The sequence below is a fragment of the Rhinopithecus bieti genome, unplaced genomic scaffold (genome assembly GCF_001698545.2).
Source record: "Rhinopithecus bieti isolate Rb0 unplaced genomic scaffold, ASM169854v2 scaffold_6908, whole genome shotgun sequence".
Lineage (NCBI taxonomy): Eukaryota > Metazoa > Chordata > Mammalia > Primates > Cercopithecidae > Rhinopithecus > Rhinopithecus bieti.
This window is the reverse complement of record NW_016805193.1, coordinates 416522-441705: the sequence shown is the minus strand read 5'-3', so window position 1 is coordinate 441705 and position 25184 is coordinate 416522. Positions and strand designations below refer to the sequence as shown.

Sequence of the window (25184 nt, the reverse complement as noted above, 5' to 3'; positions counted from 1 at the left end):
ACTAGGTGCTTTCTCCCTGCTTTGGGAGGCTAAAAAACAAATACACCAGAGAAAAGGAACCAGGCTAGCCCTATTTGAGCAAATCTTCTGGCACCACTAATGCCTGCCCCATAAAGGGCTTCTTATTTCTTTTCCTTACTTGGCAAGAAATATTTGTGGACAGGGAAACCAAGTCAGTACCCTGGCATCAAGGAGAAGTGCTGCCCATCTGCCAGTGAGCAGTGGCTGGGAGGGGTGATGCTGTTGGGTGGTTGATGCCCCCTTCTCGGTTGCTAGCAACTGAATACTATAAGAGAAGAAAATCTATAGAGTTTGGGGATATGGAGGCAGGGAGAGGCAGTTGAGGGTACAGCTGAGCCTACAGAGAGTGATGAGGGGCAGGGGAACTCTCCAAAAGCATTGCAGTTAGTGGCCATCTCATTAGGCAAGTGTTGAGCAGGACAAGGCTTTTCCTCCCTGTCTTTTCCCAGAGCACAATAACCAAAGTTTTTCTAGGATGTCCACCTGATACATGGGGAGAGCCCAGAGTTCAGATCTTAAGACTTCATCTGTGATAGTTCTAAGGAGGACAGGTGGAGACAAGTGAGCCTGGTGCTTCCCTTCTGGAAGCTCCCATGGGCATCCAGGACCCTGCCACCTGTTCTCATGTAACTGCTTTGGTGGCAACAAGGGGACTCATGTGCCTGGGCTGTCTTTTCTCTCTCATGCTTTGGTTTCTGGTGGCATGGGCCATTTCCTGTGCCAGCAGGGCAGCAGTGCAGGTGTTGTAATAGGGCAACATGGGGGAGGTCCTGGGTCTCTGGCCCTTCATGCCATGGCCTGGCAAGTAAGGCTGTCTTCCCTGGGGCAAGTGTATTCTGCCTTAGAATGGAGATGCATGGAGTTTTGTAAATGCCATAATGCTTTAAAGTGCTATCCACATGGATATTTGCATAAGGAGGAGGCCCAGTGGTGTTTCTTTATCACTGCCTGCACACAGTTGGCCTCAGTAACAACTTCAGCCTAATCTTGCAGTGACTTACCAACAGCTGTTCCCTTCTCAAATTGCTGGCAAGAAATAGTGAAAGAGTCTTAAATTGGAAGGGATTTTCTTTCTCCTTTTGGTTTTTAAATAGTTCAAATCAGATGCTTTAAGTCTGTGGTGTAGCAGGGTTTTTTTGTTCTGACTACGGTGTGCTGACCTACTCAGCAGCAGCAGGACCGAAACCCTCACTCCTCACGGGGATATATAGTAAAGGCAAACCTTCTCTTAGTAAGATGACCTCTTAACTGCACTCCTTCCCAATAAAGTCCAACACTTAAGCCTTCATTTTCCTCCTTAGGAAAATTTTTCTTTAAATTTGATTTATTTATTTTAAATTGAGATGGGGTCTCACTGCGTTGCCCAGGTTGGCCTCAAACTCCTAGGCTCAAGAGATCCTCCTACCTCAGCCTCCCAAGTAGCTGGAACTACAGGCATGTGCCGCTGTACCCAGCACCTTAGGGAAATGTTTATATTCTGAGCTGAGGCAGGCTTCACATTGGAGTAAGAATTGCTCAGCACATCTCATTTCTGTTTATCCATGGAAACTGTATAATGATCCCAAGAAATGGATCGTTTCAGACTCCTAAGTTTGTCGTAACCTGAGTTTATCTCTTTTTTATAAAAGTACATTTGTGCACAGTAGTGCTTTTAAAATAAGTTATTCCAAGACTTTTAAAAACTAATTTTGTCGTATGGGTTTATTGGTGCTGTGTTCCTCTTTGGAAAAGGTTTGCATAACGTATGACTCTTTTAACCCTCCCCACAGCTTGCTGGATCTGCGTAATGACTTACTTGTGTTATTGCTTCCAGGTCAGGGGTCACCACATTGCAAAACTTGATCCTCTCGGAATTAGTTGTGTAAATTTTGATGATGCTCCAGTAACTGTTTCTTCAAACGTGGGTGAGAATTAAGCTGTAAATGCTAATTTTAATGTAATTTTACTTTTTTTTTTTTTACCCCTTCCCTCTTTTTTTTCTTCTGTCCTTTTGTGTGTGTCCTTCCCTCTCATCGTTGCCCACTCATAGATACGAGGGCACCATGTAGCACAGCTGGACCCCCTGGGGATTTTGGATGCTGATCTGGACTCCTCCGTGCCCGCTGACATTATCTCATCCACAGACAAACTTGGTGAGGGTCTGAGAGCAGTCAGCTGCGTTGCTTGAGCTCCTCTCGCTGTGCCACGACCTGTGGTAGCCAGGATGTCCAGGCAGGAGGGAAAGGCTCTTAAGTTTCCTTTCGTTCTGATCACTTAAAATTTATCGGTATTGCAGCCTTAGTGTGTTTTGGGCAAGTTATTTTTATCTTTTTCAGCCAGATTGTCTGAGTCTCAAAATTTGAAAATAAAATTTTGGACAGAAAGGTTTGTGGCACAGGGAAAAAGCTTATCCACCTGGGGCAGGTGGATCAGAAGCACTTCAGAGTATAGCTCTTTTGGCTTCAGGTTTTCAAATGTCAGTGCAGCACTGCCTTCAGTGAGGCATATCCATGAGTCCTTGCTCAGGAACTGCTGACACAGCCATCCTTTTCTGAAGCCCGGTGTGGCCTGCCCTTGACCAGAGGCTGTGTCCCTTAGGGGACGAATTCCAGAGCAACTTGTGCAGTTTGGGTCTCCTGATTTGTAATTGCTGGTGATCACACTGAGGAAACTTTGGAAGGCATTCCCACAGCGTCAGGAGGTCAGGGCCTTTGGGAGGTGCATGTATGGAGCACATTGGGGTTTTGTCACGGTTGCCAGAAGATAGTCCCACCTACATCCCCTCCTCCTCATAAAGTGAGGTGTTGTGGCTGGGCTCTCACCTGCAGTTGCTTTGCAGAGTTAGTCTGCTTTACGTCACTGTGCTGCTAACCTGTACTAAAGAAATTATGATGTGACTAATTTTTAAATGGCCAGGTTGTTCACAATAGACACTGTGCATGCTGATGAAATTGATGATCACTTACCTGCCTAATACTGCTCTTGGGATGGGTACGAAATTAGCCTCCTCACAGGCACTTTCGGGGAATGGTACAGACAGTCTCTAAGGTTCTGCAGTGCCTGGATGTCTTTATAGGCATTACCAAGTTATGTCTAGGGGATAAGGCATTAGTCATCAAACATCATTGACTTTGGAATTGGCATTGATGGTTTGTAATTGTTTTTTTTTTTATACCAGCCCTTTAGCAGATGTAGGAAGGGAGTTTAGAGAAATCCTCTTGAATTGTATTAAGGTCAGTTCAGATTATAGACTGGGCATGAGTTGAACCCTGTTTTTTCATTCTGTGGTGACAACTTTGTGCTCCCAAGAAGAGGTCCTCTCTTTGCAGTGTCCCAGGAGGTCTTGGAGCCTCTTCCCTACTGCTCACCCCTTAGTATAGAGATTCTCCCCGCTGGCACCCCTAGTCCCATCACATCCTGTCTGCCCTGAGCCTCTCCAGCCCCCTGTGCTCACTGCCCCCAGAGACTTCTAGACCTGTGGGGTCCCCTTCAGGTGCTCAGAGCAGGCCAAACTCCCCAGCTGGTAGACCTGCTACTCCCTGATGAAGAGCACAGGCACTTGCACCTGGAAGCCACCTCTTCAGAGGAAAACATCCCTCTGCATTTAGGCAAGGTAGGGGAGCTGTGGAACGCACATTGTCTTTTTTCTTTTTCTTTTCTTTTTTTTTTTTTTTTTTTTGAGACAGAGTCTTGGTCTGTCACCCAGGCTGGAGTACAGTGGAACAATCTCAGCTCACTGCAACCTCCGCCTCCCGGGTTCAAGCAATTCTCCTGCCTCAGCCTCCTGAGTAGCTGGGGCTACAGATGTGCACCACCATGCCGAGCTGAGTTTTGCATTTTAGTAGAAATGGAGTTTCACCATGTTGGCCAGGCTAGTCTTGAACTCCTAACCTCACCATCCGCCCACCTCAGCCTCCCAAAGTGCTGAGATTATAGGCCTGAGCCACCGTGCCCAGCTGGCATGCTCATTTTTTACAAGCAGCAAAACATTCGAACAGGAGAGGAGCACATGAAGTGACTNTTTTTTTGAGACAGAGTCTTGGTCTGTCACCCAGGCTGGAGTACAGTGGAACAATCTCAGCTCACTGCAACCTCCGCCTCCCGGGTTCAAGCAATTCTCCTGCCTCAGCCTCCTGAGTAGCTGGGGCTACAGATGTGCACCACCATGCCGAGCTGAGTTTTGCATTTTAGTAGAAATGGAGTTTCACCATGTTGGCCAGGCTAGTCTTGAACTCCTAACCTCACCATCCGCCCACCTCAGCCTCCCAAAGTGCTGAGATTATAGGCCTGAGCCACCGTGCCCAGCTGGCATGCTCATTTTTTACAAGCAGCAAAACATTCGAACAGGAGAGGAGCACATGAAGTGACTGACTCTCCCTCTCCTGTCAGAACCTGCATTGTCCCAGCTCCTGTCCCAACTCTGCCCGTTAGTATAACCAGGGGAGCTCTAAAGCTCTCCTCTCCCCCTTCAGACTAATATCAAGAGGGGCCACACCTAGGTGAGCCCAATCCAGCATAGTCTTTTAAGGGTGAGAAACCCTAAGCACTGTCAACATATGCACTAATTTCCCATCTCAGTGGCCAAGGCAGGGCCAGAATGTAGGAATCTCTTCCCAGGCCATCACAAGGTCTCACCATATATTTCACTCTGGAATAGTGTCCTCAGGTATTTCTGTGAGGTTTGTGGTTCCAGATTCAGCAACAACATCATGGTGAGGGTGAGAGAACAAGAGGACTTTATAAACCAAGAAACTAAAACATACAGAAGTGGCCCTAAAGCTTCCTGAAATCCTTTGAGGAAGGAAAACTTCTGACCTCTCTGGCCAGGAACCCTTTGGAACCACTGAGAGAGTGAGTCAGGGAGTAGTCTCCACATTTCAAGAGGAAGGTGCATTTTAATCCTGTGGATTTGAAATAGTGTGACTTAAAAATCACAATAAAGTCTTCAGGTACAAAAAATGGAAACCGTGTAAACTTGTTAAAACATTTGGATCTGTAGAAAAATTGGTCTCGAACTCTCACCCTTGATGTATGCAGGTCTTCAAGAAAACAGCAGGTCAAATGTGACCGCTAAACAGTTTGTAGAACACTTCAAGACTCGTCATCTCATTCGAACCTCAGGGAGCCTGGACTCTGGAGCCACACTCCCTGGATTGGAATCCCAGCCCACTATTACCAGCTGTGTGACCTGGGACTAATTGCTTAACCTCTCTGTGCCTCAGTCACCTCATCTGTAAGGCAAGGGTGATGGTATCAACCTCCTCAGGTGGTTTCAAAATTGAATAAACTCCTTAAAGTAGTGCCTGGACCTTACTATGCTCCAAGTGGGCTTACTAGCAATCTTTTGAGATGAGTAGCTGCCGAACTCTCTGGTAATAAGATAAATTCAGAAACTGAGAGGTCAAGCAAGAAGACCAGGAACACACAGGAGTTAGTGGTGAAGACTGCCCTGTAGCCAAATGATAAGGAAGCAGCGTAGCATCTAGTGCAGGAATTTGCAAACTAAGAAGTGAGGACTCTACATGGGGGATGTTTGGGACCCAGAAGAACTGTTTGCCAGCTTAGGAATGGGGCAGTAGAAGGGGATAGGCTGAGTGGCCACCTGGTGACCTGACCAGTGTGTAGACTGCGGGTCAGGGACCATTGTGCGGTAGTGTCCAGTGTCACATGACTATTTCCCCAGAGCTAAGATTCTTCCCATGTCTCCACTTAGCCGCCGTTCCCCCCTCCCTGTGGATGCAGGCACAGTTTCTGCCTCTCCTTGGGGAAACAGGCTCAGAGCAGTGATCATATCCATGTTTGAACATAGCCTTTGGTGCTTCCGTCAGAGCTTGTTCTGTCTTTTGTTAGAAAAGCTCCACGTAGGGGGCAGCGATGGAGGGCAGGAGCCGTTGGCAAATCCATTCATTCTCAGAGGGCACTGATGATGCTGCCCTGAAAACATTCTGCCAACTGAGCACCTGGGTGGTTGGCCAATTTGGTCTGCAGTGCAAGCAGGGAATTCTGTCCACTCTGAGTTTTTTAATAAAGTAGAATATATGCTATAGTTTCCACTGAGTTGACCTTTTATGACCATTTTTGAAAAGTTTGGGAAATTCTGGCTTAGGGCACCTGTCTTCACTTCTCAGAAATTCTCCTGGTCCCTGAAGTAGTAAGGAAAGATAATTAACAAGTAGACTCTTGCCAGTTAGGAGAAACTCTACAGACACAGAACTCCTCAACAGCGCCAGAGTGTCAGGATTTGCCATCAGATGTTATGGACACACTCTTGCCCTCAGTTTTATCTTTCAAGTGTAGCACGACAGAACTTGTTATGAATACAGTAAAAAATATTGTTGAGATGGTAGGGCTAGTGTTTTTTTTTTATTATTATTATTATTAATTTTATTTATTTAATTTTTTGAGATGGAATTTCGCTCTTTTGCCCAGTCTGGAGTGCAGTGGCACCATCTCGGCTCACTGCAACCTCTACCTCCCGGGTTCAGGTAATTCTCCTGCCTCAGCCTCCTGAGTAGCTGAGATTACAGGCGCCCACCACCATGCCCAGCTAATTTTTTGTATTTTTAGTAGCGACGGGTTTCACCATATTGGCCAGGCTGGTCTTGAACTCCTGACCTAGGTGGTCCACCCGCCTTGGACTTCCAAAGTGCTGGAATTACAGGTGTGAGCCACCACGCCCGGCCAGAGATACCTTTTTAATGAAGTGTTTAAGTTAGGGGCCACTTTCCAGGTAAATCCCCAGATGCCCATCTTAATTTGTGCCAGGCTGTACTATAGGTCTCATTTCCCTTGGGAAAGAAGGTTGAAAGTTCCAACATGAGATGCTTTATTTTTTTATTTTATTTTATTTTATTTTAAAAATAGAAACAGGGTCTTATTATGTTGCCCAGGCTCATCTCGGACTCCTGGGCTCAAGCAACCCTCCTGCCTTGGCCTTTCAGAGTGCTAGAATTACAACAGTGAGCCTCTGCACCCAATTGAGACGTATTGAATACACATTTCTCTTCTCTCACATTCCATAGTGAGGTTCCTTGACAGCAAATTTGCAGACCTGGAGAATGAGGCACCAATCTCATGTTATAATATCCCTGAATGAATCCAGTCAGGGCGGGAGGTAGTGGCAACCCAACGTCTTGTGGTAGGCGGGCTCATAGGGAGGCTTTCTCCACTGGCTCTTGAAGAAGGGCCATCAGTTGAGGTGCCACGAGGTGCACGGTAGATATGGGGGTATATTGCAAAACACTTGAACCAGGGTATTACCAATGGAAAGGTCTAGACGGTGAGGCCCACTCATTTGCCTGATTAGAAACAATTAGAGACTCTTGCTTAATTAGAAACTCTTGCCTTCAGTTTTTTCATGCTGTTGTTTGGTTTTTTTAATTACTATTTTTGTTTTTTGAGACAGAGTCTTACTCTGTCGCCCAGAGTGGAGTGCAGTGGTGCAATCTCAGCTCACTGCAACCTCCACCTCCCACGTTCAAGTGATTCTCGTGCCTCAGCCTCTATCAAGTAGCCGGGATTACGGATGTGCACCACCATGCCCGGCTAATTTTTACATTTTTAGTAGAGAAAGGGTTTCACTGTGTTGATCAGGCCGGCCTTGAAATCATTTTGAATCCCCTCCCTCAGCCTCCCAAAGTGTTGGGATTATAGAGGTGAGCCACCGCGCCTGGCCCAATTTTATCTTTCAAGTGTAGCATTTGAATTAGTTTCCCACTTAAAAATGCCACTGTCTGTGGTTTCGGTATAAATTCTATAGTATAACTTTTCACAGTGACAAAAATGATTGAGGTGTACTTTACTGGGTTTTTTGTTGTTGTTGTTTTGTTTTTTGAGATAAAGACTCGTTCTGTCGCCCAGGCTGGAATGCAGTGGCACGATCTTTACTTACTACAACCTCTCCTCCTGGATTCAACCAATTCTTCTGCCTCAGCCTCCTGAGTAGCTGGGACTACAGGTGTGCACCACCACACCAGGCTAATTTTGTATTTTAGTAGAGACAGGGTTTCACCATGTTGGCCAGGCTGGTCTCGAACTCCTGACCTCATGTAATCCACCTGCCTCGGCCTCACAAAGTACTGGGATTACAGGCGTGAGCCACTGTGCCTGGCCTAATAATTTTTTCTTTTTTTTTTTTTTTTTTGAGATGGAGTCTCGCTTTGTTGCCCAGGCTGGAGTGCAGTGGCAGGATCTCAGGTCACTGAAACCTCTGCCTCCCAGGTTCAAGTGATCCTCCCGCTTCAGCCTCCCACATAGCTGGGATTACAAGCATGTGCCACTATGCCCAGCTATTTTTTGTATTTTTAGTAGAGACAGGGTTTCACCATGTTGTCCAGCCTGGTCTCAAACTCCTGAGCTCAAGTGATCCACCTGCCTTCGTCTCCCAAAATGCTGGGATTATAGGCATGAGCCACTGCACTCAGTGAGATGTACTTTAATGTGAGATTTAAACATAATTAAAGGAGAATTAAAAACCAATTGTATAAATAAATGGAAAGAAAGTGTGAAACTTCTCTCCCATTTACCATTGATGTTTACAAATTGCTAATACCATTTTAGGGAATGAGCTTGAGTTAAATAGTTAAAAAGTCAATTTGGCCGGGCGCGGTGGCTCACGCCTGTAATCCCAGCACTTTGGGAGGCCGAGACGGGCGGATCACGAGGTCAGGAGATCGAGACCATCCTGGCTAACACTGTGAAACCCCGTCTCTACTAAAAAATACAAAAAAACTAGCCGGGCGAGGTGGCGGGCGCCTGTAGTCCCAGCTACTCGGGAGGCTGAGGCAGGAGAATGGCGTGAACCCGGGAGGCGGAGCTTGCAGTGAGCTGAGATCTGGCCACTGTACTCCAGCCTGGGCGACAGAGCGAGACTCCGTCTCAAAAAAAAAAAAAAAAAAGTCAATTTAAAAGTTCAAAAATGTGGCAAAATGTCAACCACTTAGCTCTTGCCTTTCCCGGACAACCTGCTGTCATTAGCAGCACAGCGAGGGATGACAAAGTTTCCACACATCCTGCTGACCTTCCAGGGCTCTCCGGTTTGTTCCTTTGATGGCTGAGAAAATAAGCTAAAATAGAGTTGATGTTTAATTAGCTTTTGTAAATTTCAGAGTGATACAGAGCAGTTCATTTAGTAAACATTGATTGCCGTATGCAGCATGCTGTGCCACAGATAACTGAGGAGCTGGAGATGAGGTTTCCTAAGTGACTCGGAAGGGCGGGGCCAAGCTAGGAACATACCCAGGGTGGTTGAAGCCATGGGCGATATGGTCACCTTCAAGGAGAATGAATCGTGGCCAAGCGGACATCTGACATTTGAGAAGATTCTTTGACTGGAGATACCCAGAAACTTGTAAACCAAGTCCCCTAGCTCCTGGCGTCACATTCCTGCCTCTGTGCTTCACTTGGAAGTACTGTGGCCAACTCTCCATCCACTCCCTCTCCCCTCCCTCACAGCACCTGCACTCTTCAAGAAGTAATTTACAGTGCTAATTTACAGTGCTTCAAAGCACTCAGGTGTTGGAAAATCTGTGTGCTTTCTGTAAATTGTGACAACCAGAATATCATCTATTGTTCTCTTCACTCTCCTCTTCTTTGATTTGTGTCTTTTGTTTGCCTTTTATTTTAAAAATACAAAAAAGTGGCCGGACGCGGTGGCTCAAGCCTATAATCCCAGCACTTTGGGAGGCCGAGACGGGTGGATCACGAGGTCAGGAGATCGAGACCATCCTGGCTAACACGGTGAAACCCTGTCTCTGCTAAAATACAAAACTAGCCGGGCGAGGTGGCAGGCGCCTGTAGTCCCAGCTACTCGGGAGGCTGAGGTAGGAAAATGGCGTAAACCCGGGAGGCGGAGCTTGCAGTGAGCTGAGATCTGGCCACTGCACTCCAGTCCGGGCGACAGAGCGAGACTCCGCCTCAAAAAAAAAAAAAAAAAAAAAAAAAGTACAGATAAAAGTAAGAGCATTCACATACTCAGTACTGAGAATGTAAACATTTTACCACATTACCTTTAGATTTTTAAAAATGGGAATGAGTATTTAAGATTTCTTTTGAGGCCCTCCCCTGTGTGGATCCTTACCTGGAGTCTGCAGGGTGACTAACATACACCTCAGAGCTCCACAGGAGCACTCACGGCATCTTGACATGGTCTCATGTCTTGGTTTTGAAGATTGAAGGAAAAATGTAAGATTCTTCATCCTTGCCTTAAGCAAAATATCGACACTTAGATATTCTGTTGTCTTAAGAGCCACTTGGCTCTGAGTTCTTCAGAGGTTGTTCCTTGGGGGAAGGAGACAGTGTGACTTGCGCAGGACTGGAGATCTGCAGCCCCTGCCACAGCCCTAGGAAGCAGGCCTGTTTCTTGGGGATCTGAGTCTGACTTCAAAGGAAGCACTCGCTGGCCTTTCTCTGCACTCCCAGCAGGGAGAGCATCCCCAGTGACAGCGCTCTGAGTGCTCAACCATCAGCCTCTCTGTGTGCCTGTGTTACTGCCTACCTTCCTGACCCTGCCCCCAGGCCCACACGCCCAGACAGCAAGGGTCAGGAGCGTGTTTTGTGTATCCAAATAAATGTCTTGATTTCACCAGTGGCTCAGAAGGCTGTTTATGTAGAGTAGAAATCTGATGAAAAGTGTACAGGTAGAAGGAAATGTACAGCTGTGCAGATGTAGCTATTGCTCTTGGGTTGTTTTCAGCTCTTCTTTTCTAGTTGCCTTCTTGAGATGGGAGATCAAGGACTCCTTCCATTCTTTAGAATTCTTCAAAGTCTTACAGTTTAGAGTAGTCTGCCCCCTGATCTAGTGCTGAGAAATGGCTACTCTAAAAGTTAGGCTTTTTCATTTTCTTTTCCTTGATTTTCATCTCAAAGTAGTGACTTCCCAGGAAAGTGCTGTTATCCGCCGCTTCTTGAAGCTAAGGAGATGAGGAGCTCTCAAACGACACTGCCTGATGGCTTTCCATTGTCAGGGTGCTAACCTCCCCTCCTTCTGATTCACCTTATTCCAGCTGTTCTATGAATCATTTCCATGTTTGACAGCATTGATCCCCTGATCCTGTAACCCACCCATTTCTCCCTTGATGTGTGTGTCCCTGTGATGGTGTCTGTGCTACCTGTTACTGCGGTGATGGTGTAGGGTTTTGGTGTTTGGGTCTTTTTAAAACTAACTCTCACCTGTCTTTTTCCTTCTGCGCTCACCCATGATACCCCACTCTGCCTCTCAGATCTTGCAGTTTTCAAGGAACGACTTCGAATGCTAACAGTAGGAGGTATGAAAATAATGAGCCTTTCACCTTTTCAGAGTTGAGGACTTCATTTGAATAGGATGTGCAACTTTTCCTAGCATGCACTATGGGGAAAGTTGACACAGCTTCTGTCGCGTGTTTTTAAGTTTGCTAATTGTTCTGAAATATGTTTTTCCCTTCATTTAGTTATTAACCAATAAGTAGAGCTACTTATATGGTATTGTTTTGTTTCTGTTCATTTTGTGTTTCAAAGAGCATTTTTCATCTTCACGTGTGCTTCATCACTTCACTGTGAGCTTCCATCTTCAGCATCGTTCACCTTTAGCTGCTGCCGTAGCCAGCTGGGCACATGAAGCCATGTTCAGCTCTGCATGGTGGCTTGTCCTGTCCTCCACATTCTGTGCTGAGGCTTTGACTGGACTCTGGATTCTTCCACATTCTGCTTCCTGGGCATTTTGGGCAAGATTTCCTAAATGTTTTATGTTTGAAGGCCAACTGAAGTATTAATAAAAACTTACCAAGAACTCTTAGTGACCTCGGTTGGGCAAAACACATTTGAGGAATCCAGAGTTGAAATGCTGGGGGATCATCTGCCTGTTGTCATCCTCCCTGGTGACCAGTCTCTTCTTTACCCTCTGGCTTCTCTAAGCAGTTATATTTTTTCTCCTTCTAATATCTGTGAGACTCTACGTTTTAATTACACTTTTTATTTTGAGATCATTGTGGATTCATATGCACTTGTGAGAAATAACAGTTCTGTGCCCTTTGGCCAGCTTCCCCAATGGTAACATCTTGAAAAGCTATAGTACAGCATCACACCACTACACTAAATTGATGAAGTAAGACTCTAGACATCCATCACCTCAAGAATTCCTCCTGTTGCCCTTTTATGACCATATCTATTTCCCTCCCATCCCAGCCACTACTTGTATTCCCTGGCAACCACTATTGTGTTCTCCATTTCTGTAATTTTGTCATTTCGGGAATGTTATACATGTGGGATCACAGTATGTGACCTTTGGGGATTGGCATTTTTCAATCAGAATAATTTTTTTAGAGATTCACGCAGGTTGTTGGTGTAAATCAATAGTTTGTTCCTTCTTATTGCTGAGTAGTGTTCCATGGTGTGGATGATTGTTTTTAACCATTTACCTGTTGAAGGACCTCTTCATTAGAATGGATTGTTTCCATTCTTTGGCTAATAGGATCTTTTGCAGAGCAGAAGTTTTTAATCTTTTTTCCCCTTCGTTTCCTAGCTCAGCTTCTATGCCCAAAGTTTTTAAGCTTGATGACATCCAGTTTGTTAATTTTCCTTTTATGGATTGTGCTTTTGGTATGAAGTCTAAGAACGTTTTCCTTAGCCCTCAATCCCCAAATTGTTCTCCAATGTATTTTCCTAAAGGTTTCATAGTTTTGTGTTTTACATTTAAATCTATGATCCATTTTGAGTAAATTTCTGTATAAGGTATTTAGATCAAGATTCTTTTATTGTTCATTTTATATTTTTGTGTGTAGATGTCCAGTTGTTCTGGCGCCATTAGCTGAAAACTATGTCCTTCCTCATTGAATTGCTTTTGTACTTTTGCCAAAAATCAGTTGGACTTACTGGTGTGGGTCTATATCTGGATTTTCAGTTATTTTCCTTTGTGTGTCTGTTTTTCCATCGATACCACAGTGTCTTGATTACTGTAGCTACTAAACTTTATTTTTCATTTACAAAATTGTTTTGACTATTCAAGGACCTTTTCCTTCTCCATGTAAATTTGAGGATAAGCGTATCTATGTCTACATATACCTCACTGCCATTTTGATAGGAATTGGCTTAAATGTATAGATCCATTTAGGGATAAATTACATTTTTACCATGTTGTCTTCCAATCCATGAACATAGTGTATCTCCTCATTTATTTGGATCACTGATTTTTTTAATCAGCTTTTTGTAGTTTTCAGCATATACATTGTGTATATGTTTTGTTGTATTTATACTTATTATTTTCTTTTTAACATTGATGTCCACATATTCATTGGTAGTATATAGAAATATAATTGATTTCAGTGTTTATGTTGCATTCTGAGATCTTGATGAACTATTCTAGGGCCTTTTTTTTTTTCTTTTTTTCTTTTTTTGTAGATTCCTTAGGATTTTCTATATGGACAGTCATGTCATCTGAAAATAGGAAGTTGTTTCATCCTTTCCAATCTGTGTGCCTTTTCTTTTCTTTTCTTGCCTCATTACAGTAGCTACAACTTTTAGCACTGTACTGAATAAGAGAGGTAAGAGTGGATAGCCTTATATGCCCTGTTCCTGATCTTAGGGTGAAAGCATTTAGCCTTTCATCATTGAGTATAATGTTAACTGTAGACTTTTTGTAAATGCTCTTTATCAAGCTGAGGAAGTTTCTCTGTTTTCATATTTTTTTCTGATAGTTTTAATTATGAATGTATATTGAATTTTGTCAGATGTTTTTCCTGCATTGATATGATCTTGTGATTTATTATTGTTAAAATTATTTTTTGAGACTGATTCTTGCTCTGTCGCCCAGTCTGGAGTGCAGTGGTGCGATCTCAGCTCACTGCAACCTCTGCCTTCCAGGTTCAAGCAACTCTCCCACCTCAGCCTCCCAAGTAGTGGGGGCTACCAGTGTGCACCACCACGCCTGGCTAATTTTTGTGCTTTTAATAGAGGTGGGCTTTCATGACCATGTTGGCCAGACTGGTCTAGAACTCCTGACCTCAAGTGATCTGCCCACCTCACCCTCCCAAAATTCTGGGATTACAGGCATGAGCCACCACACCCGGCCAATTTTTATTCTTTAACGTAGGCAATTTAATGCTAATGTAGTAGATTGTAGTGATTGATTTTTGATTATTCAACCAGCTTTGGATTAGTGGAATAAACACCATTTGATCATGGTATATAATTTTTTTTATATGTCTTTGTCTCTTTATATATTTTGCATCCATATTGATGAGGGATATTGGTCATTTTCTTTTTTTGTACTATCTTTGTTTTTGGTATCAGGGAAATTCTGGCTTCATAAAATGAATGGAGAAGTGTTTCTCCTATTTTCTGAAAGACATTGAATAGAATTGGTGTTAACTCTTCTTCATTTGGGCTTAGAGGTTAATTTTCACAAGGTTTTATTTATTAATTAGATTTCCTTATTAGCCATAGGGCTTTTCTAATTATCTGTTTCATACTGGGTGAGTAATGGTAGTTTGTGTTCTAGAAGTGGTTTATTTCATCTAAGTTGTCAAATGTATGTAGTGTTATTTATAGTATTCCCTTATTATCTTTTGATCGTCATTCTTTTTTTTATTTCTTTTCAACTAAAAGAAAAGGAACAGAATCTTCTTGATATTTGAAGGCTCTGTATTGATATCCTGTTTCATTCCTGATATTGGTAATTTGTGTCCTCTTTTTATTTGTCAGTCTTATAAGAGATGTGTCAGTGTTACTAATCAAAGAACCAGTTATTTGTTGCATTGGTTTTTCTCTGTTGTTTTGCTGTTGTCAATTTCATTGATTTCTGCTCTTTATTATTTCCTTCTATTTATTGACTTTTGGCTTGTTTGTTGTTGTTCCCTCTTTTCTAGGAATGGAAACTTAGATTATTGATTAGAGACTATCCCTCTTTTCTGATGTATTTACTACTATAAATGTTTCTCTCAGTACTGGTTTAGCTGTCCTACAAAGTTTGATATGTTGTATTTTCATTTTCTTTCAGTTGTTTTTGAGACAAGGTCTTGCTCTGTCATCCAGGCTATAGTGCAGTGGTATGATCACAGCTCACTGCAGCCTCTAATTCCTGGGTTTAAGTTATCCTCCCACCTCAGCCTCCTACGTAGCCAAGACTACAGGTGTAGGCCGCCATGCCTGGCTATTTTTAAAATTTTTTATAGAGATGAAATCTCACTGTATTGCCCAGGCTGGTTGTTACTGTATTCTTCGTATGCCCCTTGATATTTTGTCTTTGGCCTTTGGATTATTTAGAAGGGTGTTATTTAATTTCCAAGTGTTTGGAGATTTTCTTGTTACTTTTCTTATTATTGCTTTCTAGTTTGATTTTATTGTGGTTGGAGAATGCACCCTATATGATTTCAATTGTGCTAAATTTGTTGAGTTTTTAATAAATGGCCCACCATATTGTCTGTCTTGGCATATGTTTCATGGCTGCTTGAAAAGAATGCTACTGTTGAAATGCTATTGTTGGGTGGAGTATTCTCTAAATGTCTGCTAGAGCCAGGCATGGTGGTTCATGCCTATAAATCCAGGACTTTTGAGAGACTGAGATGGGAGGATCACTTGAAGCCAGGAGTTTGTTGCCTGGCAACATAGCGAGACCCCTATCTCCACCACCACCAACAACAAAATTAGCCAAGCATGTTGGTGCATGCCTGTAGTCCCAGCTACTCAGGAGGCTAAGGTGGTAGGATAATTTGAGCCCAGAATTTTAAGCCTGCAGTGATCTATGATTTCACCACTGTACTCTGGCCTGGGTGACCCTATCTCTAAACTACACACACATGCATGCGCACACACACACACATACACACACACACGTCTGTTAGATCCTGTTAGTTAATGACTGTTGAGTTCTTCTATATTTTTGCTGAATTTCTGTCTAGTTTTTTAGTCAGTTATTGAGAGAGGAGTGTGAAAGTCTTCAGCTATAAATGTGGGTTTGTCTCTTTCTCCTTTTAGTCCTGTCAGATTTGGGGTCACATATTTTGCAGCTCTGTTCTTTGGTGTTTACACATTTCAGATTGCTGTATCTTCTCAGTAAATTGACCCTCTTACCATGATGGAATGTCCCTCTTTGTCTCTGGTAATTTTCTTTGCTGCAAAGTCATTTCATATTAATATAAGCCACTCCTACTTACATTTGATTAATGTTTACATGATACATTTTTTCCTCCTTTTACTTCAACCTGTCTGTATCACATATGAAGTGAATTTCTTGTGGATAAGCATATAGGTGGGTTTTGTTTTATGTTTATCCACTCTTCATAATCTCTGTCTTCTATTATATTTAGGTCATTTATGTTTAATGTAATTATTGGTATGTTAGGGCTCAAGCCTGCCATTTTATTATTTATTTTTTGTTCTGCTTTTCATTGCTTTGCTTTCATTTTCCTGTGCTGTGGAGTTTTAAACACACATTTAAAAAATTTTTTTAATTATGTATAGTTTTTTGTTTGTTTGTTTGTTTTTTTGAGACAGAGTTTTGCTCTTTTACCCAGGCTGGAGTGCAGTGGCATGATCTCGGCTCACTGCAACCTCTGCCTTCCTGTTTCAAGCGATTCCCCTGCCTCAGCCTCCCGAGTAGTTGGGATTACAGGCACCCGCCACCACGCCCAAATAATTTTTTTGTATTTTTAGTAGAAGAGGGGTTTCACCATGTTGGCCAGGCTGGTCTCGAACTGACCTTATAGTCTACCCACCTTGGCCTCCCAAAGTGCTGGGATTACAGGTGTGAGCCACTGCGCCTGGCATGTTTTTGAGTGTATCCTTTTATATAGCATTTTTAGTAGTTGTTTTAGGTATTACTACTTTACATAGACATAGTCTACAGTGTCATAACTTTTCAGTACGTATTAAGTGTGGAAACTTTACCTCCTTTTATATCTCTTTACCGTCCTGCATTTATAATATAATTATCTTAGATATTTTCTCTACATACATTTAGAACTTCATCAGACAGAGTTATAAGTTCGTTTCAACCATCAAATATAATTTAGAAGACCCAAGAGGTGGACAGTCTGATGTATTTACCCAGATTTTTGCTTTTTGTGTTCTTTCTTCCTTCTTGGTGTTCTAAGATTCCTTCTTTATTTCCTTTCTGTTTAAAATGCTTCCTTTGGCCAGTTTTTTAGAGCAGGTCTTCTGGTGACAAACGTAATTTTCCTTTACCTGGGAATCTCTATTTCTTTCACCTTCATTCCTACAGGATATTTTTGGTGGATATAAGATTCTAGTTGGACATAATCCTTTTCTTTTAGCTCTTGAAGGGTGTTGTGCCCTTTCTTCCTTTCTCTCTTTCTCTCTCTCTCTCTCTCTTTCTCTCTCCCTCTCTTTCTTATTTTTCTTTCTTTCTTTCTGATGGAGTCTCGCTCTGTCACCCAGGCTGGAGTGCAGTGGTGCGATCTCTGCTCACTGCAACCTCCACCTCCTGGGTTCAAGCGATTCTCCTGCCTCAGCCTCCTGAGTAGCTGGGATTACAGGTGCGCACCACCACGCCTGGCTAATTTTTGTATTTTTAGCAGAGACAGGGTTTCACCATGTTGGTCAGGCTGGGCTTGAACTGCAGGTGTGGTGGCACACACCTGCAGTCCCAGCTACCCTACTCAGGAGGCTGAGGCAGGAGAATTGCTTAAACCCAGGAGGTGGAGATTGCAGTGAACTGAGATCATGCCGCTGCACTCCAGCCTGGGCAACAGAGCGAGACGCTGTCTCAAAAAAATTATAAAAACTAGCTTGGCGTGGTGGTGTGTGCCTGTAGTCCCAGCTACTCAGGAGGCTGAGGTTGGAGGATCACCTGAGCCCTGGAGGTTAAGGCTGCAGTGAGCAGTGATCAAACCACTGCACTCCAGGCTATGCGACAGAGTGAGACCCTGTCTCAAAAAAAAGATGAAATTGTTTGATGATGACTCCGTTCACATCTTAGGTGATTCTAACATCTTGGTCATCATGGTATTGATGTCTGTAGATTGTCTTTTCTCATTCACTATGAGATATTTTTGGGTCTTGTTATGAATTATAGTTTATTGAAACCAGGACATTTTGGGTATCATGAGAGTCAGGATCTTATTTAAATCTTCTGTTATAGCAGACCTTTTGTAGACACTGTTCCCCACTGTGGTGGGGGAAGGGGAGGGCCCCACCTTGTTATTCCTGGCAGAGGTGGAAGTCCTTCTCCCACTCAAGTATCCACTGTTACTGGGGTTAGGGGAAGGGGCTGATGCATTACCTCCCAGAGAGGAGGACATTTTGGATTCCCTCTTGGGCCTTCGCTGAAACCTCTGGGATGGGGTTGGGTGCTAGGGCCCATTACAGCCTGGTGAGGGCGGGGTCACAGTGTTTTCTCTGGTATTTGGCTGTAGTAGAGCAGTTTTTGTCTAAAAGTTTTTTGTCTTGATAGGCTACCTCTTTCCTGGTCTTTTGATAGAGAGCAGCTTTTGTCGGGCTTTTGTTATCAAATATACCTCTTAAAGTTTTGGGGTTGCTGGTTCTTCTGTTCCAAGTCTGCGATATTTGAAGCAATAAAGAAACTCCAGGGAACTTCTTGGTGTATTTTGCCTTGAGACCTCCCTAGCCGGTGTGCCTTATTCTCTCCACCTTTCAGAGTTGTCTTATGATCGTTTTGCATACAATGTCTAGGATTTTTAGTTGTACTTATTGGGGGAATAGGGAAGAATATGTCTACTCCACTTTCACAAAGCCCTCATCTATAGATTTAGTTTCTCAGATAGCTAAAGAACTAAAAGTGTACCAGCAGTTCTGAGGCTCTAGAACTATGAACTCAGGATGATAGAAGTGAAAAACCATCACATGGTGAGGTCAGGGGATATCAGTAGGCCCCTACTTCACAGGGTCTTCATGCTGAAAGATTGCAGCCAGTAGACAGTCCTTATCTGGGGGCATACGCTGAACTGATTAGTTTCACAATCAAAATATTTCCCAACAAAATGTGCATTGTTATTCTGGTCCCCAATCAGCTGCACCTGGCCTGAGTTTTTTAGTCAGGAAAAATTTCTCAAAGATGATTCTGTTTTTCCTCCATAAATACTATAGGGCAATTGCCTGAAAGCCAGGCCATAAGTGGCAAGAGCCATGTACTTCACCTAGGCCCAAGTGGTTACTGTGCCCTCAGTGTTGACAGACTAACAGCAGGGAATGTGTAGGCAGGCTTAACTAAGCCACTACTACCATCACCACCCTCTAGGTTAAAAAAAAAAAGCCAGATTTGCTTTGTTTTAATAAAACAAACAGGGCTTGGAAAATATAGAGTTTGCTTGTAAGACTTAAAAAACAAAACAAGGGCGGGCGCGGTGGCTCATGCCTATAATCCCAGCGCTTTGGGAGGCCGAGGCAGGCGGATCACGAGGTCAGGAGATCAAGACCATCCTGGCTAACACGGTGAAACCCCGTCTCTACTAAAAATACAAAAAATTAGCCAGGCGTGGTGGTGGGTGCCTGTAGTCCCAGCTACTCGGGAGGCTGAGTCAGGAGAATGGCATGAACCTGGGAGGCAGAGCTTGCAGTGAGCCGAGATCGCACCACTGCACTCCAGCCTGGGCGAGAGAGTGAGACTCCGGCTCAAAAAAAAAAAACCTTTCCTAAAGCATTAGATAAATAAAGGCTGTAGTTCCCAAACCATGCTTGAATCAGAATCTCCTTGGGAGAATCGTGGGCCCACCCTGAGACTCACTGAGTCAGTACCAGAATTGGAGCCTTGAAACAAGCCTTTTTATAAATCTCCAAGGAGATCAAAATACAAAATTGTGTTTGCAAACTACCACCGTTAATCCCGTGCTGGACCCTTACGTCTCACAGTGGCTCCTTTTAGTCTTAATTTGGCCAGGAAACAATGAGAACATTTCATCAGGTTCAGTCAAATGTTGGAGACTTTGCAGAATACCGGTTCATTGTGCATTCCTGGAGCCTGAGAAAATGCTGATGTAAGGTATTCAAGTGCTAGTGACTCTTGAACTGTGCTTTTTGCTGTACTGTAGCTGATATATTATGTCAGGAGAGGTGCCAAACTGGATAAAAGAATGTATGGTATCATTTGATAGTCTTCCTCTTTGATACAGCAAGATGAAACAAGTATATAATGCCAGGGAAAGAACTCTTCCAGCATTATTCTTTCTCAAACTGAGATGCACTTTCAGGTGAGGTGGTGTCTTCCCCCACAGTGCTGCAGCGAATATTAGTGCTTACTCAGTTGGTTCCTGCTGAGTGATTGGAATCGGGAGAAGGGAGGGTTACACCTATGACTGCTGAGTATTGCCTGCAGAGTGGGCTCAGAACGCACAGTTCAGGAATTTCAGAAGAGGACGTCCTTAATCCAAGGCCGGGGGCTGTTTGCACGCTGCTGTAGTGCCCAATGGTGCACCCCTGCCTGGAGCTCCAACAGACCAGTTGACTTCTGGTGATGGTTTCTCCCTCACTTCTTAGTCCCCCTCTGCCAGCTCTTTGACATTCACCACATACATATATTATTGTCATATGATCTGTTCTTCTATATCAGTTCTTCATTTTCTACTTTAATTCCTCCTTAACTATTGTATTGATTTTTGATTGACTCACCCAGTGCCTTTTCATGGACCTCTCTTCCCACCCCCAAAATTGGTTATCTTTGGGACCTTGAAATAAATTTGTCTCTAAATTATGAATAATTGGTGTACGTAACTAACATATGCATAATATGAATTTTATTGTGACTTACCTGTCATACTCTAACATCTTCAGCTTCTATTTATTGCTAAAGTTTATGTTTCTGGCTGTAAAATATTACTTATTTCACATATATCAGGGGCTTTTTATATGATTTTTTTCTTCTCTTTTTGCTCCCTTGGGGAGTTCCTTCCCCTTTCTATAAACTGTGGTCCCTGCGTGGCTGTGCCCCGTCCCTCCTCATCGGGCTTGTCCTGCCCACATCGCCCTGCAGGATTCTATGGCCTGGACGAGTCTGACCTCGACAAGGTTTTCCACTTGCCCACCACCACTTTCATCGGGGGACAGGAATCAGCACTTCCTCTGCGGGAGATCATCCGTCGGCTGGAGGTAAGAACAGTTTCTGGAAAAATCTAGTGGACTTTTTAAGAACTTGTATTAGCAGGATGGCTTTGAGGCTAGTTTTATTTTTTTTCTTTGTCCTTTTTATTTTATTTTTTCTCTGAGACAGAGTTACTGTCACCCAGGCTAGAATGCATTGACACAGTTGGGCTCACTGCAGCCTCAACCTCCCAGTCTCAAACCATCCTCCCACCCCAACCTCTCATAGCTGGGACTGCTGGTACACACCACCATGCCCAGCTAATTTATTTTTTCATTTTTTATTGTAGAGATGAGGTCTTGCTGTGTTCCTCAGGCTGGTCTCAAACGCCTGGGCTCAAGTCATCCTCCTACCTCAGCCTCTCGAAGTGCTGGGATTACATGCATGAACCGGTCCTGTCTTTTTCACAGTTGTAAGGAAGGAGGACTTTTGTTGTTGTTGTTGTTGCCATTTTATAGATAGAAACCAATGGTTTTGCGATCAGCCAGATAGGGGAAGTAAACTCTGCTTTCACATCCCACTAGGAGTTTATTACAGATGGTAGGAGAGTCACCTCAACCCTGAGGGAGAGGCCTCAAGTCAAGGGTGGCTTCCTGCACAGCTCAGTGCCAGGGCTGCTGAGTGGTGGCCACTCTTCTTCTTCCCTCTCTCCCTCTGTTCCTCTCATCCTTCTGTTTTGTTTCATTTTTTTCCTTCTCTCTGGGCTCTGTTAGTACTAAGCCCGCCAGGGATTTCTTTCATGCACACACATTATAGACAGTGGCTAAGAGTTGTGGCTGTGCTGTTAGGCCACCTGTGTCTAGTTCTTCCATCCTGGGCAAGTCATAGCCTCCCTCAGTATGAGAGTGACTTCCATGCCCATTGCAGAGGGGAGAATGGATTTGATGAGAGGTCCATGCCAATAGTTGGCTATTACTGTTACTTAATGCTGTTCCTGGTATTCAGAGCTAAAGGATCCAGGTTAAAATAAACTGAGAAAATACCCTGGAATGGAACCCTCAAAATTGAGCATATAGATCACCTGGGGTCTGCCTGTCATGCACAGTCTGAATCCTGACTTCCCTAACTAACCCAGGTTGAACCACACTGGCCATCAGGGCTCTCTGAGGCTGTTCCTCTCATGGCTGGACACATTAGAACCACCTGGAGAGCTTACAGAACTGATACCCAGGCCACAGCCGAGGTCCCCTAAATTAGAATCCCCCTAGCACCCTAGGGATTAACCCTTGCTGCAGCAAGTGAATTTTAATTTAAAATTCTCTTGTCAGTGTTTCCACAGTTGGCTGCACGTGGCTTAAAAAGATCTGAGTGTCCAGGCCAGGCACGGTGTCTCACACCTGTAGTCCCAGCACTTTGGGAGGCCGAGACAGGTGGATCACAAGGTTGGGAGTTCAAGACCAGCCTGGCCAAGATCATGAAATGCTGTCTCTATTAAAAATACAAAAGTTAGCCAGGTGTGATGGCGGGTTCCTGTAATCCCAGCTACATGGGAGGCTGAGGCAGAGAATTGCTAGAACCTGGGAGGGGGAGGTTGCAGTGAGCGAAGATCACACCACTGCACTCCAGCCTAAGCAACAGAGCAAGACTCCATCTCTCAAAAAACCTGAGTGTCCAGTGCTGGCATTTTCTGTAGTTTGTGATGAGCATCCTGAAGTATTGTCAACATCTCATCTTGGAGCTGCTTCACCGCCTGCCTTCCTCACTCATCAGGGAGAAAGGGGTGGAAACCAGAACTATGTGCCAGCATCAGAAGCTTGTGGCTAATGGGATGTATTGGGCACCAGGAGGGAGTGATAAGGGTTAATCCAAGAAGAATGAACCTTTGGGTCCTTCCTGTCGCCTTTAATCTGCACCTGCATGACCACACTGACCATAGTTTCTAGTTCTGCCTGCTAGCCACATGTTACTATTGAGCACTTGAAATGTACAAAATATTTGAATGACTTTTTAAATGTTGAAAAGATAATGTTTGATATATTGGGTCAAATAAAATAGGAAAATTTCATGTGGGTCTACTAGAAAAGCAAATTACATATGTGGTTCACGTAATGTTTCTGTTGAATGTTGCTGATCTATAGAAGTTCTTGTGTTGCCTGGACCCCCCACAAATGGCACCCCACATAGCTTCTCCAAGTGACCCTACCCCCAAATTATCTCACTGCTCATGTGTTCCAGCTAGTTCCCTCAGTGTATTTTCTGTTACAGCAGCCATCTGAGAGTAGACTCAGCACTAATACCTTTTACCTCAGAGGAGTCCCCTGTGGGGAGCCTGGCAGCTCATCTTTTTTTCTTTTTTCTTTTTTTTTTTTTTTTTGAGACAGGGTCTCACTCTGTCGCCCAGGCTGGAGGGCAGTAGCACAATCATGGCCCACTGCAGCCTCAACCTCTGGGATTAAGCAATTCCCCTACCTCAGCCTCCCGAGTAGCAGGGACTATAGGAGCACACCACCATGCCTGGCTAATTTTAGTATTTTTTATAGAGATGAGATCTCACCATGTTGTCCAGGCTGATCTTGAATTCCTGGACTCAAGTGATCCTCTTGCCTTGGTGTCCCAAAATGCTGGAATTACAGGCATGAGCCACTGCGCCTGGCCCCAGCAGCTCATCCTTAACATGCTCTCACATTGGAAAGCTCCCATGGAGTCACCATCTCCATAGCACATCACGGTGTCACCTCTCGGGGGCCTCTTCAGCACCTTCCTTCCCAGACAGCAAAATGAGGGGCAGAGGCATTGATGTCCCTATGGCTAACTTCCTCTCTGAATCTTGCATCCCAAGTAGTTCCAATTTCATCATACGAAGGGGGTATAGGGAGCTGAAGCATGTTGAAGGGCTGCCTCCCTTTCAGTCCAGTTGATGCCAGAGCCCTGGAGTTGGCTCTTGTTGTCTGAGACAGTTGGACCTGTACCCGGGAGTCTAAGGCTGTACGCCCTCCTGGCCCCAGAGTGGCCTCAACTTAGAAGACTCTATTTTCACAACAGTTTACAGACATTTGCATAAACTTCTCAGCACCCTGCCTGATGGTGATGCTTTACTTACATTTAATGTGTGTGTATGTTAGATTGGTAGTATAATCAGACAGATCTTAAGCTATTGATCATGTGATGTGGTGGTCAATTTGTACTTTTTTCAAAAATTAGAGGAGATTGGCTGGGCACGGTGGCTCAAGCCTGTAATCCCAGCACTTTGGGAGGCCGAGGCGGGCGGATCACAAGGTCAGGAGATCGAGACCATCCTGGCTAACTCGGTGAAACCCCGTCTCTACTAAAAATACAAAAAATTAGCCGGGCGTGATAGCGGGCGCCTGTAGTCCCAGCTACTCAGGAGGCTGAGGCAGGAGAATGGCGTGAACCCAGGAGGCGGAGTTTTTAGTGAGCTGAGATCACGCCGCTGTACTCCAGCCTGGGGGACAGAGCAAGACTCAGTCTCCAAAAAAACAAGAAAGAAAATATGGTTTGGGGTTGTCTCAGTCCTTTTTGTATTGCTATAAAGGAATACCTGGGGTTGGATAATTTATAAAGAAAAAGGGTTTATTTGGCTCACAATCTAATTGGGCATCTGCATTTGGTGAGAGCCTCAGGCTGCTTCCACTCCTGGCTGGAAGGCAGAGGGGAGCCTGCTTGTGCAGAGATCACATGGTGGGAGGGGAAGCAAGAGAGAGAGCGAAGAGGTGCCAGACTCTTTTTAGCAACCAGCTCTCTCAAGAACTGATAGAGCAAGAACCCACTCACCTCTGAGTGAGGGCATTAATCTACTCATGAGGGATCTGTCCTCACAACCAAAACATCTTCCATGTGGCCCCACTTCAACATTGGGGATCAAATTTCAGCATGAGGTTTGTGGGGGAACAAACGGGTTAATGAAAATACCTTAAATAGCCAGGCACGGTGGCTCACGCCTGTAATCCCAGCACTTTGGGAGACCAAGGCGGGCCGATCACAAGGTCAGGAGATCGAGACCATCCTGGCTAACACATTGAAACCTGTCTCTACTAAAAAATATAAAAAGAAATTAGCCAGGCGTGGTGGCATGTGCCTGTATACCCAGCTACTCAGGAGGCTGAGCAGGAGAATCACTTGAACCCGAGAGGTGGAGGTTGCAGTGAGCCAGGATCGCACCATTGCACTCCAGTCTGGGCGACAGAGGGAGACTCCATCTCAA

General features: G+C 44.3%; 1 protein-coding gene across 5 annotated transcripts in view; it reads left to right on the top strand.

Annotated features, from left to right (window-relative positions):
- OGDH (oxoglutarate dehydrogenase) overlaps window positions 1-25184 on the top strand; it is a 100375-nt gene that overhangs the window by 40146 nt on the left and 35045 nt on the right. For 2 of the 5 annotated variants that reach the window (XM_017871681.1, XM_017871676.1), the window contains exons 4-6: window positions 2051-2153; window positions 11220-11264; window positions 20915-21030. In XM_017871681.1, coding sequence (XP_017727170.1) covers window positions 11249-11264; window positions 20915-21030 — 132 coding nt within the window. In that variant the 5' untranslated portion in view covers window positions 2051-2153; window positions 11220-11248. Of the gene's footprint in view, window positions 1-1834; window positions 1926-2050; window positions 2154-11219; window positions 11265-20914; window positions 21031-25184 lie in introns of all 5 variants that reach the window. The other 3 variants (XM_017871677.1, XM_017871679.1, XM_017871680.1) reach the window with 3 other exon arrangements.